Below are 15,511 nucleotides of genomic sequence, written 5' to 3' on the forward strand. Positions count from 1 at the left end.
TGAAGTCAAAAAACCACTCTGGAGGTGTTTTTTTTTTATATAAGGAAATAGCATAACGACATGGTTAAAAGCTGATATAGGACCTTTAAAGTACAGTAATAGCTTGTCTTTCCATAATATTAATCTGACCCTTCAGTAAAACCCTCACTCTCATGGCGGTTTACTGTATTATGCCTCCACTTAGAAATGCAAAACCTCCATTTACTCTGCTAAAAGCATTAGTGAAATTGTCCAGCACATGAGCTTAAAGCTGATCTGCCTCCTGATTGGAACAAACTCTTTTTTATCCAAACCGTGTCTTAAAGGTAGCCAGGCTAACGGCAGACTGAAATCACAATTTATATTTAGTCTGGGGACCACCGATTCATTTTCTCGTAGGAGAGGTGTGGTTTACGATCGTCCATAGTGGTTTATTGGGCGCCACGAATGTCTATCATGTGCCTACAGTAGCCACAGCCAATCGTATCATCGTATCAGATGACGTATGACGTACCCGCTGTAAACGTTCGAGCTAAACTATTTAGAACACGGCCTAAAGCTTGATTGAAAAATAGCGTTGTGTCTGCTGCTGTCATGTTGGATCCATAATTATTTTTTTTTCCAAATGATTTGAGCGCACACAGCACAACCACCTGGACGCTGTTAAATGTGTTTTATGTATTTGTCTCTACAGTGATTCACAAGGTTAGGATTTATGACACCTTTTCATCTGGACTCCCAAACTTCCCGGAGTTTGTTGCTGTTGTTGTGGTGAACAACATGGAGGTGATTCGCTGCGACAGTTTGACAAAGAGAGCTGAGCCTAAACAGCCGTGGATGAACCGAGTCACAGAGGACGACCCAAAGTTCTGGGAGTGGCTCTCTTGGGTCTGTGTGACTAATATGCACACGGGCAAAGACAACGTAGAGAGGGCGAGACTGCAACTGAACCAGCCTGAAGGTTTGTACTTTCACTTTGTGCTGTTGAAACTTTATGTAGTTTCATTCGTTAGAACAAACTTGTGGTGATTATCATCAGCTTTATGTGTGTGATTATTATTAACATTAAAATAACTGACCATAGATCTCAATCTCGGGAAAATCATTTGTAAGCATTGTTATGTAAATATTTACATCAACATTTAATACATTACTGGGGTGTGCACAAAAAAATTAAAGACCAGTTATGTCTAGAGCTGGGTATGGTTACATTTTTTTCGATACTGATACCTGAACGATACTATTTTCAATTCTCATACTATAATTACAATATCAGGTTCATCTCCAACGTCAAGAAATGTGTTAAAAATGGGCAATAATATTTTTTTTTTTTTTGGGGGGGGGGGGAATTGTGACAAAAATAAGGAACAGAAAATATGAAAAAATTGGGGTACTTTGATTTTTTTCTATACCAGTAGTACTTTTTGACGATGCCATACTGCTGTCGTTTGTACCCAGCCCTAGTTCTGTATCACATAAAAAAAGTAAAGTGTAACTAAACACAAAGCCCAAACCAGGCTCGATCAATAAAAGCTGTGCATATGTGTAGTAATGATATGAGTCAAACCCTGAGGAGCAGAGGTCTGATGTTTGTGTTTCAGGAGTTCATCTTTGGCAGAGGATGTCCGGCTGTGAGTGGGACGACGAAACAGACGACGTCACTGGGTATTATCAGTATGCTTTTGACGGAGAGGACTTCATCTCCCTGGACCTGAGCACAGAGACCTGGGTCGCTGCTAAACCTCAGGCCTTTGCCACTAAACTGAGATGGGAGAAAAATGGTGAAACTGAGCGAAAGAAATTCTACATCCATGACATCTTCGCCAAATGGTTGAAGAATGTTGTGCGTTATGGAGAGGACACCTTGAAGAGGACAGGTGAGAGTCTGAGTTTACAATACTTAAGGAAACAAAACAAATTTCATTCCATAACGAGAAAAAAATCAGGTATAACTCCATTAAGGCGACAAATCCATTTGAAACTTTTCTTGCAGCATCTTCATTGAGTTTATTACATTAGCGAGAATATCTTTGTAAAGACCACATAGGTCCCTACATGTGTGGCACCCAGCAGGGGTGAACCCAACCCTTCATAAGCAAACTCACCCACCTAAAAGGGCTGGAAAGAAATCAGACCATGGACCAGGTAGGAATGCTGGGGTGGACCTTGCCATGGCTATGGGCGAGCAGTCCCAACTGGTAATACCAATCAACGTCTGGCCCCGAGTGAAATCCCTAAGTTTGTCATGGCCAACAGACAGGAAAACAAACCTACTGGAGAGGCTACCCTGCTCCTCATCCAAACAAATTCCGCGGTACACTCCCTGTCCATGTTCTGGCAGATGACCAACTGTTGATCTGCTCGGACTCGACTTTATGACCATGTCTCAGATCACCATGAAACCACACCTCAGGAAGTTCATCATGCCAGGAGGAAGTCAAGGGTGAATCTGCAGTGGAGACACAAGACGCCTTCAGTGCATTTCTATGTGCTGTGATGAGACCCACAGTCAGGAAACCTGTCATACTCTTCATTGATTCTCAGCCCGAGGGGCTGTGGCCGCTGCTGCAGAAGAGGCCAACTGTTTGGACTGAGATCTCAGCCATAACCGACTACCCCCCTCCATCCGACCTGAAAAGTACAGGGGGGTACCGTCCATGCAGGGGGGCTACAACTACCAGCTAGTAGTGCCTGCTGCGCTGGTGCCACAGTTCCTGGCATATAACCACGATAGTCCTTTTGGAGGACATTTCGGCAGGATGAAGACGCTGTTGACGGTTCTTCAGGTGGCTTGGTGGCTGACCGTCCGAAGAGATGTCTAGAATCCTGTTCGAATATACAGGATGTGCCAGCAGTACAAAAGTCCCAAAGAAAAGCCAGCTGGACTCCTCCAATCATCAGAGGTGAAAGTTCCAGGAGAGATGATAAGGGTGGACTTCATGGGACCATTTTCCCTCAACAAAGATTGGAACTCCATACTGGTGGTGGGGGTGGATTACTACAGGAGATGGGTTGAAGCGTTCGCCATGAAAGACGCAAAGACACCCAAGGTAGGGTTGGGCGATGTTCCCTTGATTGGCCGTTGACGATGTTTACAGTGAACCATCGTGATGGACGATGATATCGTCCATTTTTCATTATAAGCATTTTTTTAAAGACATTTCCATAGCCTATACTGTATATATGCTGCATATTACTATGTATGTTAGGAAAATGTGAGATTGCAGGATAAATGGATCTAAACTAAACATGATTTGAACAGAGTCACGGACACGACTTTTGCAAAAGAAATGTGTTAAAACTTGTGTGTAAAGTCTGAGAGGAGAACGACTCATTCAGCGCGTCAACTCCAAGGCTCTTCTCACACTAATACAAATGTAAATCGGAGCTTATTATTTGCATTTACTCAGTTTTAACGTAATGTTTAAGAAACAGTGGGTGAACGGGACAATATTTAGAAGTTTGCGTCGTAGCTTACATTTTTGAAGCTGCTCCACGCGCCGCCCGGTCCGTGTGTTCGTAACCTCGTAACTCCTGCACCGCCTCTTTCTCTCTCCTCTCTTTCCTCTCCTCGTTCTTCGTGAGAATAATCCGCGTGCTCAGCTAGCTCCGATGTGAGAGCCATTCTCGTCATTTTAAAACGGTTTAAGTTTCAATACGCAGCAAAGCAAAACCACACGCTGTTAAACTCTAAGCTGCAGAGAGAGAGAGAGAGAGAGAGCCGCGCGTCAGAAACAGAGCAGCTGCGTCTTTATGTTAATAATTACGGCTAACACATCGTGGCTTCTGGCAGGTACTGACACTAGCGTGCATATTAGTTACATCCGTGATTTAATTTACAGTGCAATCCCTGCACAGTTTGTAGGTTTACAAGGCCCACAGAAGATCAGTGCGTGTTTCTGACAGGAGGGGGCGTGGCATCACGGTGACTCTCCATCGTGATGTTGCTCATCCATCGCCAATGGACGATGATATCGTCCATCGGCACAACCCTAACCCAAGGTCTGCAAGATCCTCAAGATTGGGGACCGCAGTTTACGAGTCATCTGATGGCCCAAATGTGTGAAACATAGGGTGTGACCATGGATATAATATAATAAAGATGAATGCTCCCATTCAGCCCCATTCATTGAAAAAGGTTCCCGAGTCGTGTGTGAACCTTAATGGGTCGCTCTGTCTCCTCCTATGCAGCCTGTTCCTTAAAAGGGCAAAAAGGCGGGAAGCCCTGCGCTCGTGGGGTGGGTGGAGCCTCCACAGAGCTCCAGAGCTTGATTGACCAGCTCTGGAGTCTAGTGTTGGGCGATAAATTGAATTAATTAGATAGATTCATGCTTTTAAAAACAGACGATGTGAAAAATGGCTATCATGTCCGCCGTTCCATGTTCCCCTCACGTGCGCTGTGCTCTTAATACACTGCTCACAAAAACTTGGGGCACACTCAAAAAACTCAATGTCAGTCACATTTCTGGGATATCAGACTGTCCAGTTAGGAAGCCACGCTTATTGTGAATCAATTTCACTTGGTGTTGTGGAAATTAAACAGACAACAGGTGGAAATGAGAGGCAATCAGCAAGATCACTCCAAAAGAGGAATGGTTTTGCAGGTGGTGACCACAGACCATTTCCCTGTCTTCATCCTTTATACTGTATTTTTGGAACACTTTTGCATTTGTCCAGTGTTCTCACCACTAGAGGTATCATGAGGAGCATCTACAACCCACAGAAGCTGCTCAGGGAGTGATGCTCATCCAAAATGGCACGTCCATTCGTGCTGTGGCAAGAAGGTTTGTTGTGTCTCCCAGCGCAGTGTCCAGAGCATGGAGGAGATACCAGGAGACAGGCCAGTACACCAGGAGACCTGGGGGGGGGGGCGACCGAGGTCAACAACTCAGCAGCAGGACCGCTATCTGCTCATTTGTGCACGGAGAAACAGGAGAAGCACTGCCCGAGCCCTACAAAATGACCTCCAGAGGGCCACAAATGTGCATGTTGGTCCTCAAACGGTCAGAAACCGACTCCATGAGGGCGGTATGAGGGCCCGACGTCCACAAGTTGGGCCGGTGCTTACTGCCCAACACCGTGCAGCCCGATTGGCATTTGCCTGAGAACACAGCGATTGGCAGATTGGCCAATGGTGCCCTGTGCTCTTCACGGGTGAGAGCAGGTTCACCCTGAGCACATGTGACAGACGTGACAGAGTCTGGAGACGCCCTGGAGAACGTTCTGCTGCTGCAACATCATCCAGCATGACCGGTTTGGTGGTGGGTCAGTGATGGTCTGGGGAGGCATTTCATTGGAGGGCCGCACAGCCCTCCATGTGCGAGCCAGAGGTTCCCTGACTGGCATTGGGGGCCGGAATGAGATCCTCAGACCTATTGTAAGACCATATGCTGGTGCTGTGGGCCCTGGGTTCCTTCTGATGCCTGATAATGCCAGGCCACATGTGGCAAGAGTGTGTCAGCAGCTCCTGCATGATGAAGGTATTGATGTTCTGGACTGGCCTGCCCGTTCCCCAGACTTAAATCCAATAGAGCACATCTGGGACATCATGTCTCGGTCCATCCATCAACGCCACGTCGCACCACAGACTGTCCAGGAGCTGACTGATGCTCTAGTCCAGGTCTGGGAGGAGATCCCTCAGGAGGACATCCGTGGTCTCATCAGGAGCATGCCCAGGCGTTGTAGGGAGTGCATTCAGGCACGTGGAGGCCACACACACGACTGAGGATGATACAGACTCGTTTGGAGGAATTTCTACAGAATTTGGATCAACCAGTGACCTGATTTGTCACTTTGATTTTGACTATAATTTTGGATCCAGACCTCCAGGGGCTGAGAATTTGATTTCCATTTATCATTCTTATGTTATTTATTTCTCAACACATTGCCCTACACTATGAATAAAGATTTTCATCCGAAAAATCGAATTAATTGACATCTAGGATGTGTTTTTTGAGTGTGCCCTAAGTTTTTGTGAGCAGTGTATATACAGTCTATGGCTGTGCTGCCAGTTTAGCAGCGTGTCAGACGCTCCGTAGCGACTGAGAACCCAGTGACTTTCTAACTATCTCTGCTGCTTCACAAAGGCCGCATGTGGTGTTTTTGTTGTGCGTGAGTGAGTTTTCTCCGCTAAAACAAAGTTTCCCGGGGTCTGATCCTTTCAACCCTGCCAATATCCCACTGGTGCAGAGACAAACATGGTGGAGGGGCTGCAACATATAACTCCCCCCTTTCCCCTTGAGTCTCCATGGAAACGGCTGTCAATCACAGCAGAGCTCAAGGGGAGAGAAGTTTTACTTTTGAGAGCACACAAGGAATATTTAAAAGACAGACAGAAATAGATAATAATAATAATAATTATTATTATTAAAGCCGCACACAGCGATAAAGGCCCTCGCCCCTGGCGCACTCCCCTTCTTGCAACCGCCCCTGCTCGCTATCAGAGCTGTGACTCCATACTCCATACGATTCACCTGTCTCTTCCAAGGCGATAAAGCTACTTCGCACTATTAGGTAACGGGCGGACCTTTATACCAGCAGGGGTGAATAACCAACAAACAAACAAATGAAGTCACTTTGGCTCTATTTTATAGCCATATGTATACGACTACATCTCACCCCAACGCTCGAGCATAAAACCCGTTGAACAACACAAAACAGCGCACTAAGACGCGTGAAAACAAACGGTTTTATAGTCCAAATAAAGTTCTTAGACACAGGTCCAGACCATGAAGCCTTGAATCCCACCGCAGGCCCGGTTTCTACGGGACAAAATAAACGCGGTTATAGAAACAGGTAGCCGGCTATGTGGCCATCGGTAGGCAAGTTACTCACAACCTGAGCGACTGCCCTCCGTGCACCCGAAGTCGGACCAGACACTCCCAGCAGCTCTGCGAAGCGTTAATCCACCTTCGTCCTGGATGGTTAGTTCCAAAAAACGTGACAAAGTGTCCCAGGTCGGCGCGTGACGTCACATTTCTCTGCGCGCCCCCGTGCGTGTGACCCATTACCCTGATATACCAGTAACCCCTAATCCCCAATTAACACAGGAATACCACCGGATTGCAACATATTCTATGCCTACTGTGACCAGGTTCTTCACATTGAACGACATAATAGAGGGTTTTGGTTTACCCCTGCTGATATGTAGGGACCTATGTGGTCTTTACACTAATGTGGGCCTGAGGTGGAATACTCTTCTCTAAATTACCAGGCAGAAATTCGTTCCCAGCACGCCACTGGAGGAGAGTGGTCAATTCAAGTCATGTCCCCCCCATACATTTTTTCGATTGTTTTCAACATTGTCCCCAGCGTTGCCCCCATTGTTTCCCTAGTTTCCCGCCATTTCTTTGTCTTTAGTTCCGCATCTTCTGGAAGCGTTCTTTCCTTGTTTTTCATGGGGGTGGGACCATAGGCGCTGATACATGTTATTTCCAGTAGGTGCTGAGTCAAAAAAAAAAAAAGAGTTAAGGTCAGAATTGATGCAGCAGTCTCATGGTTGGGAACCCAACACTCTACCTATGACGCTATACAGGCACAGCAAAAGTGACAGCCGAACTAACAAATATCTTATAAAACACCCCGCGCTCATGTGTTTTGGGCTTGGACAATGTGTGCAGCAGCCCATGTAAAAGGAGAAAGCATTAGAGAAGTGTCAAAAGCTGTGTTTGGACTAGCTACCTCCTTGACCTGAGACAACCACGCTATCACTGAGCTATAATTCCAAACAAACATGGCGTGATGAGGGCGAGGCTTCTCTAAATTCCCGGGCCGAAATTAGGTCCCAGCACCCCACTGGAGGAGAGGGGTCACTTACCCGTTTTTAATTAGGGTGGGACCATAGGTCCCAAAGAGAAAAGAAAAAAAAAGAGTCAACGTTGGGATCGATACAGCAGTCTTATGGATGGGAAACCGTCACTCTACCAACGGAGCTACCCAGCCTGAGTGAATAACACAACCAATTTTACATTAATCTTATGAAAGACCGCACTTGTATATTTGCAGGAAACAGAATTACAGTTTGGGCAATAATGTATTGAATACTTTTTTAATTAGGATAAATTCCCCTGGCCGCCCAAAGATTTGTTGAGAGGGTGCTCCAGCCCCGCAGCACCCTCGATAGAGGAAGCAATATTTTGGTGAGACCTGGACACACACAGAGAGACAGACAGGAAAGAGCCAAACTGAACTTCTGATTGTACAGTGATTGCACAGTCCAGAAAAAGCTGAATTTGGAGCCAAAAACGTCCAAATTAAAACTTCTTTCAGTGACAGAGGGCTAGTATAAGTCCGTACGAGTCTAAAATGGTGGCTTTTGTGAATAAAGGGGGAAAATTAGAAAAATGACGAATTTCAGGAGAAACTCTGACAGAGGCTAACATGCTGCCAGGCTAAGAACTCTGGCTATTTTCATAGAGGATAGGCGGGCCACTTACAAGCCACTTAAGGCATTTTTGGCCATAGCGGCTGTGTTTGCACACCACTAGCTCCAGGGAATGTGCACGCGCGCCGGATTGGGTCCGTTTCAATCCGGCCTCATATCTGTGAAAGATATGAGGCTTTGAATTTTGTTGAACATGGCCTCTGAATTGCGGGCTTGTCATGACCACGGCCAATAATATTTAAAAAAATTTAAATAATGATTTTTAAAATCACATGGGTCTGGGACATGTTGGCCAAAATCTGAGGCTATCAATTGAAAACTTGTGGATCAGGGGTCAGAAGTTCAAGAGGTACAATTAGGAAGCTTTGAGGTTTGGGCCAAGATGGCCGACTTCCTGTAGCGTTTAGTGCGGGGTCATAATATAATTTTTTACATGCCCTGACATGGTCTATGTCCCTGGCCAATGTTCCTTTTGTATGACGTTTTTTTTTTTGCTTCACTCAATGTAAACTGCCTGCTGGAGGGGGCACCACTCAAACCAAATTTTATTATTTTCTCTTGCGGACCCCACCCAAAACTAGAGCTTGCAGAGTACTAATTTGTGATCCCTGTTACTTGCCATCACAGAGCAGCTGTATTTGAACTGACATTAGATTACACACAGGTAGACTCTATTTAGTCATTGGATCAACATGTGATCATTCAGAAATCATCAGGCAACTTCTGAAGGCAATTGGTTGCACTAAAAGGAAATGGGGCCTACACTTTAGCACATCACACTTTTCAGTGTTTTATTTATAAAACAAAATCTAAATTTCATTTCACTTCACAATTGTGTGTCACTTTGTGTGTGTCTTTCACATACAATTTCAATTAATTATATTTTTTATGTATGTTTATGGTCCATAGTATGGAAAAATGTAGAAAAGTTCAAGGAGGGCGGCTACTTTTGTATGTCAAATCTGGCCATTCAAACACCTATGAGGTGGACCCCCCTAAATGTCACTTTGTTTACCTGACATTTTGCCAGATGTCTTATATCATTGATTGGAACAAAATAAAGATAAACAAAAACTGGCGTGGTTAAAAATATTTCACCTTCCCCAGCGTGGTCACATGGGTCATAGCGAATTTTAGAAAAAGAAAAACTCTTCTCGCCTTTCTTGGAACGTTTGAAGTCTCATTAGAATCAATGCTCCCAAGTGTCTCTTGCCCCTGGCCACCAGGGGGTGGTATTACAGCAATGTCAGCTCCATACAGAAGCGCCATTGATCTGTGGGACTGTCATACTTTGGACTGTTTTAAAAACAAATTGAGCAGAGGCGGATCTTTGATACTATGTTTTAATATTCATGAAAGTTGTAATAAAAAATTAAAAAATAACACCCAGCGGTGTCTGTGCTACGCATTTCTACAATAAATGTGGACTTTAAGTTAAAACAAGACTGACTTTTTATGGATGAAATGCCATAGACAAATCTCTGTAGTGCAAATTATGGCAGCACCATCCACTGCCTGTGCGGCACATCTTTGAATTTTGAGATTTATATAAAACATATGTTGAAAAATATCAAAAAACAAAAGACAGAGAAACAGCACCAAACTGATCATTCCAGCTGAGAAAGGTTCAAAATTCTGCACTGCTTTGAAAAAGAAAGTAGGAGAAACAAAACATATCAAACTGTCCTGTATCTGTCCAGTTCTCCCTGAGGTGTCTCTGCTGCAGAAGTCGCCCTCGTCCCCAGTGACCTGCCACGCCACAGGCTTCTACCCCGACAGAGCCAAGCTGTTCTGGACTAAAGACGGAGAGGAGCTGGAGGACATCGGGGAGATCCTGCCCAACGGAGACGGCACCTTCCAGAGCTTTGTGGACCTGGACCTGTCCTCTGTCCCCGCTGAGGACTGGGACAAGTTCAGCTGTGTGTTCCAACTGTCCGGAGTGAAGGAGCAAACAATCATCACCAAACTGGAGCGGGACAAGATCAGGACCAACGGTGAGTTGGCCATAAAAACACCCCTGACTGGGCCTTGACAGTTTAAAATGTTTCACAGCGTAGGTTTCAGTCACGGAAGGAAATAATGAAACTGAAAATGTATTAGGGCTGTCAATGACCAACATATTCTTGGTCGACCAAAAACATGCCCTGAGCAGTGATTAGTCGCTAAAAGGGGGTGTGGCATGGTGCTGACAAAACTTTTCAGCCCCATGGGTCTAGACATTTTGTCCAAAAAGGAAGGCTTTCCTTTGAAAACTAGGATCAGGGGGTATGATTTTGAAGGTTTGAGGTTCGGTCCAAGATGTCCGACTTCCTGCAGTGTTTAGGGCGGGGCCATAATATATTTTTTTACATGGCCTGAAGTGGTCTTTGTCCCTGGCCAGTGTCACCTTTGTACGATGACATTTTACCTCAATCGAAACAGCCTGTTTAAAAGGGCGCCACTGAGCCATATTTTAATATTTTCTCTTGCAGACCCCACCCAAAATTAGAGCACTAATTTCTGATTCCTGTTACTTGCATGTCGGTTCACGTTTGCTACGTGAATTCTTGCGTTTTCGTCCCCCGTTATTGATATTAATTAGTCCCTCGCGGGACACTGCCTGCTCGGGCCTACCAAGAGCAAAAAAAGCTACACCTCAAGTTCACACATGCACAGTGCGCCCTCTGCTGGGGAAATGTTGCAATTGCGCCATTCAGCCAATTGCTACCACCAGGAAACCACCTTCATTTGCAAAAAGTCTCAGATGGAAACACATGTAAATTAACTTTTGTAATACAAAATAGACATAACAGATATTTTCAAGATTATCCTCATCATCCTCAATTCAGATTAATACATTTACAGATTCTTATTTGAAGGAACAAGCCACCGTTTTAAAAATACTGAGATATGTTCTTGCCTGAGCTTAGATGAGTTGATGTGTACCATCTGGTCTGGAAACGTGGAAGAGCTTGGTCGCTTCTAACTTCACCCCTGTTTGGCCCCATAGAGAGGAGGAGGAGAGGCTATTTGGCTAACAACATCTTTGGTCTTTTTGCGTAACTGAGCGCACGCATAAAGACCATCATTGCGATCGTTCATCTCACAGTTCAACATTGTTTTCAGTTCATTTATGTCCACCCTTCATTCGGTGAAAAAATTCCTGTTTACAGACAGTTATTTTTTTTCTGGAGTTCTAGTTAAACATAAGTAACAGTTTTTTTGTTTCCAGCCAAGAGTCCTAAGATCGCCATCATCGCTGGTCTGCTGGTCCTGGGAGTTGCCGTCATCATCATCGCAGCTGTGGCTCTGGTCGTCAGAAAGAGTAGAGGTGAGAAAACAACTGCATTAGAACATGATGAGACTTAATTGATCTCATAATGGAGAAATTCAAATTCACTTGTTCATACTAGTCAGCTCTCAAGAAACACTCACGGGGTGCAAGTGGTAAGGAAAATGTGCAAACAAAGTATAGGATAATGTACAAACATGTCATTGTAAATAGAATTTAAATTCTATCCTATAACGTAAAGGTGCATTATGGAACTTTTTATGGTAAAAAAAAAATGTATATATTAGTGTGAATCTGACCCTTTAGCATGGCGCCTTTAGTCTAGGATGCTCCATGGATCAATTGTTGTTTTAGGGTTTCTGGTAAATTTTCTGGATGGAATGTATGCGGAACCATGGAGATGCTTCAATCAGCAATGAAATCTGAATGTATGTGCTTCATCTTTCTTCTTGTTGCCGTCTATCGAATGTTTTTCCATCCCGTTCCAAATGTACATTGAAGCAACTGTTGCGCTCCTGTTGAATTGTCCTAGGTGTAAAATCAGAACAGAGTTGCTGATAACTCCTTGTGTCTTTAATTTTGTGTGATAAAAACAGCATAGATTGTTCGCATTTCTTGTTTACAAAATACGCCGCATGTCGTTCATGTCATGTCCGGCTTTTCTCTGATTGTTTAAAGGGGGGGTATTATGCAAAAAATGGACTTTTTCAAGCTTTACATCATGTTATTCTGTCATTCCCTCATTAAAACATGCCTGAAGTGTTGCCTTGGCACATTCACGTATTTTTGAGTAATCTGTAAAAACTCTGATGGCGGCCATTTTAGGGATAGGTTTGCCTGAGTCCTCCTAGGAACGCCCCCACCTCCTGGAGACGCCTCCGAGCTTTCGTCACCAGCCGAGTAACCAACCACTGCTCCTCAGCAGAACCCCCTCCCCACTGATGCCACAGACAGCGTGTGGAGGGGGCGTGTCGGAAAGGGTCAGAGGTTCTTATAGAGACAGAGGCCTATTTCAAGACATTCACTACAGCCATTTTGAGAGAGACATTTTATACAAGGCAGTTATTCTAATTTACTGCATTTACAGACCAACAGAAGGTTTGGTCATCATTGTAGTGTGATATAGACTGGTGCTGTGTGATTGAGAAAAGCATAATACCCCCTCTTTAATACGCCTGTCAATCACGGCCATCGGGAATGTGAAGAAATCACCTTTTTTCCGCATAAATTGTTCCATAATGCACCTTTTAAATATAAGGAGAATTATGAGACTTGTATTCAAGTTAATAACATCAACATACATTTTCAGAATAAGCTAAAACTGACTTGTAGTGCACATACAGTATTAGAAATGAAATGTAATTTAAAGGAGCTGAATTTTTCTTTTCTTGTTGTAAGGTAAAATTATTTTTGCCCCATAAAAGTATGTTGTAAAAGTAGTCATTTGTGAAAAAATCTTCCTCATGCGTGACATTTGCGCTGTATTATGACTCGTTGATGTTGTATATGGAAGGTCGTAACGGTAAAAATACCCATTTTGTCGAAAAAAGTTCAAAATTAGGTATAGTCTCTTTAATCACATAAACATTACAATGCAAGGTGTTCCTTGCAACTGATATTTATAAATCGTTAGATTAAATTAATTAATTTAAGGATTGGCTGATTGTTTAACTTTTAATTTCCAGCCAAAAAAGATTCTCCCCATGATTCTCAGCTGCAAACCCTGAGTCCTGCAAAGCAAGTGACAAACTGTGAGTATTTCAGACATGTGTAATGTTGTTATGCTGTCTTTTTCCATCACTGCCCAGTCATACAGTACATTCTTTCAAGAGTTTACAAATAGAAAATGTGTGGACAGGGCTGTGGGAAGATATTTTGGCCAGGGGGTGCTGAGAGACAAGATTGCCCCCCAAAACGCCATTTCTTTTCTTATTTCCTATTTATTTAATATTGCCTGTAATGCATAGACAATCCACCAGGGGGTGCTGCAGCGCCCTCAGCACCCTGGGTTCCCACGGCCTTGTGTGTGGAATGGATGTTAAATTAATATTATTTTTGTGTTTTAGCTGAAGGCTCCTCCACATGTAAGTCATACACATAATTCTGTATGTTGTGCATGTTTCATTAGGATTATATTAATATTGAACATCTTTAGCTTCTCAGGACAACCAGGAAAGGCAGAGACTGAACTCGGAAGATGCTGAGGCGCCTGAGAGACAGTGAGTGCTTTACACATTAACGCTTTTAATGCAAAGATGATTTTTTTTTTAACTGATTGTCAAAGATTTTTTTTAAGACAATGTTCAGACCAAACACGGCCAACGTCTCCAAAGGGTCAGGTTTACATTCGAAATACATGGGGGACGCCCCTCAGTCATTTAAAACTGACTAGATTTTGTTGCTGAAAATATTGGCAATTTTAGATATTTATGTCAGTAATCTAAAGCAAAAGTTTCAAACTGATATCTCAATAGCTCAAAGACTCAAGAATCAGCATCCAATCTACATGACTTTCATAACACATTGCTCACAAACAAAAACTTACTTTCTTACTTGTGATAGAGTTTGACAGGACAGGGTTGGTTGAATCTTCTTCTTGCTCTGTGATCAAAATGGAGAGTGTCCGGAGTTTAGATAGACCTATATCTTGTGTGCAGTATATAAATATATAAACCTGTCAAACCAGACCACAGATTAAGGTAGCAAATACAGAATTAAATAAATCAGTGTTATGTCTTCTTTTTTTGCAGATGATGCGGTTCTGCACTGGAAACGTATGGTTCAGCTTTTCATGTAATATAAAGGGATCCTATTGAATATCACGCAACTTTCCTCTTGGCTTCAATCTGTGTTACGCACAGATAAAACAACATACTAAGGCTATTTTTTATGTTAGAAATTTAAAATTCAACCCAAAAAGGTATTGATGAAACTAAAACACCGTTGTTCCAGTAGTTTTCAGTAGTTCACCTTAATGTTGCCGTTGGTAAAGTTAGCGTTGCCAAATAACGTCTCACTCAACTTGCATTATCTAATTTATGGTACTTCGACAAATTTTCCACCAATTCATCAATAATAATGTCACTTACCCTTGTTCTGTCTTCCGTAGCTTCAGCACAGATTTAAAATGAAGAAAGATGAGTTATTGATGTTATTTGTGTTGACCGTAAGCACAGATCGGCAGCCGCTTCCTGTTGGTGGCACTAAATGTGCAATATTATTATTTGATCTGAGTAGTGTGCCGTCAGGGCCAGCAAACATCCGCCTGTCTCCACATTATAATGTGCCCGTCTACACCTGTCATGTGTTGTTTATTTCCGTATACTAGTACAAGTGTTCCAGTAGGTTTTTGTTTGGGCTGGAGTCACCACTGCTTTGGTTTGCGTTGTTGATACATTCTTTGGCGAAGGACAATAATGCATGGCCAAACCTTCCTATTGTTGCTGTCGAATGTTCATGGCTGACTTCCGGTCCGCATTTTAAGGTAAATTTATACAGAGATAAATAGACGAGTTGATACGTACCTGTCTGGTTTTTGTGCGTGCGCTCAGTCAAGCATAACGATTGGCCTCTCCCAGTATACGCCTAGATTTTAAGATCTACTTAAACAGTAGATCTTAAAATCTACTGCGACCCATGGCTAACTCTCCGTAGGAATAAACAAGGAAAGGAAACAACTGTAAACTGACTGTAAGTTTGCATTACGTTGCTATGGAGCATTCCATGCTCAGAGCCAACAGCGCCACCAAGTGGAGGGAGTCAGTGAAATATGGCTAAAACTGTAAAGACGTTTGAAAATGTGCAGTTTTAGATGCTTTGCTATTGTTCATATTTTCCAGTTGTGTAAATAGATTGAATCGCTTGAATTTCTATTTTAA

General features: G+C 43.4%; 1 protein-coding gene and 1 long non-coding RNA gene across 2 annotated transcripts; both read left to right on the forward strand.

The window, feature by feature from the left end:
* Nucleotides 1–685: 685 nt before the first annotated feature.
* LOC306969629 (putative HLA class I histocompatibility antigen, alpha chain H) lies at nucleotides 686–12,234 on the forward strand (the record flags this gene model as incomplete). The annotated part of the gene is made up of 5 exons (XM_079565310.1): nucleotides 686–940; nucleotides 1,581–1,856; nucleotides 10,063–10,356; nucleotides 11,574–11,672; nucleotides 12,230–12,234. The coding sequence occupies exons 1-5, from the start codon at nucleotides 760–762 to the stop codon at nucleotides 12,232–12,234; spliced, it is 855 nt and encodes a 284-aa protein (XP_079421436.1). The 5' UTR covers nucleotides 686–759.
* A 1,081-nt stretch (nucleotides 12,235–13,315) lies between these two features.
* LOC306979438 lies at nucleotides 13,316–13,856 on the forward strand. Its single transcript, XR_013793951.1, has 3 exons — nucleotides 13,316–13,384; nucleotides 13,700–13,717; nucleotides 13,789–13,856. It is a non-coding gene; the product is annotated as an uncharacterized lncRNA (long non-coding RNA).
* The last annotated feature ends 1,655 nt before the right edge of the window (nucleotides 13,857–15,511 follow it).

The sequence above is a fragment of the Gobius niger genome (genome assembly GCF_951799975.1).
Source record: "Gobius niger genome assembly, chromosome: 1".
Lineage (NCBI taxonomy): Eukaryota > Metazoa > Chordata > Actinopteri > Gobiiformes > Gobiidae > Gobius > Gobius niger.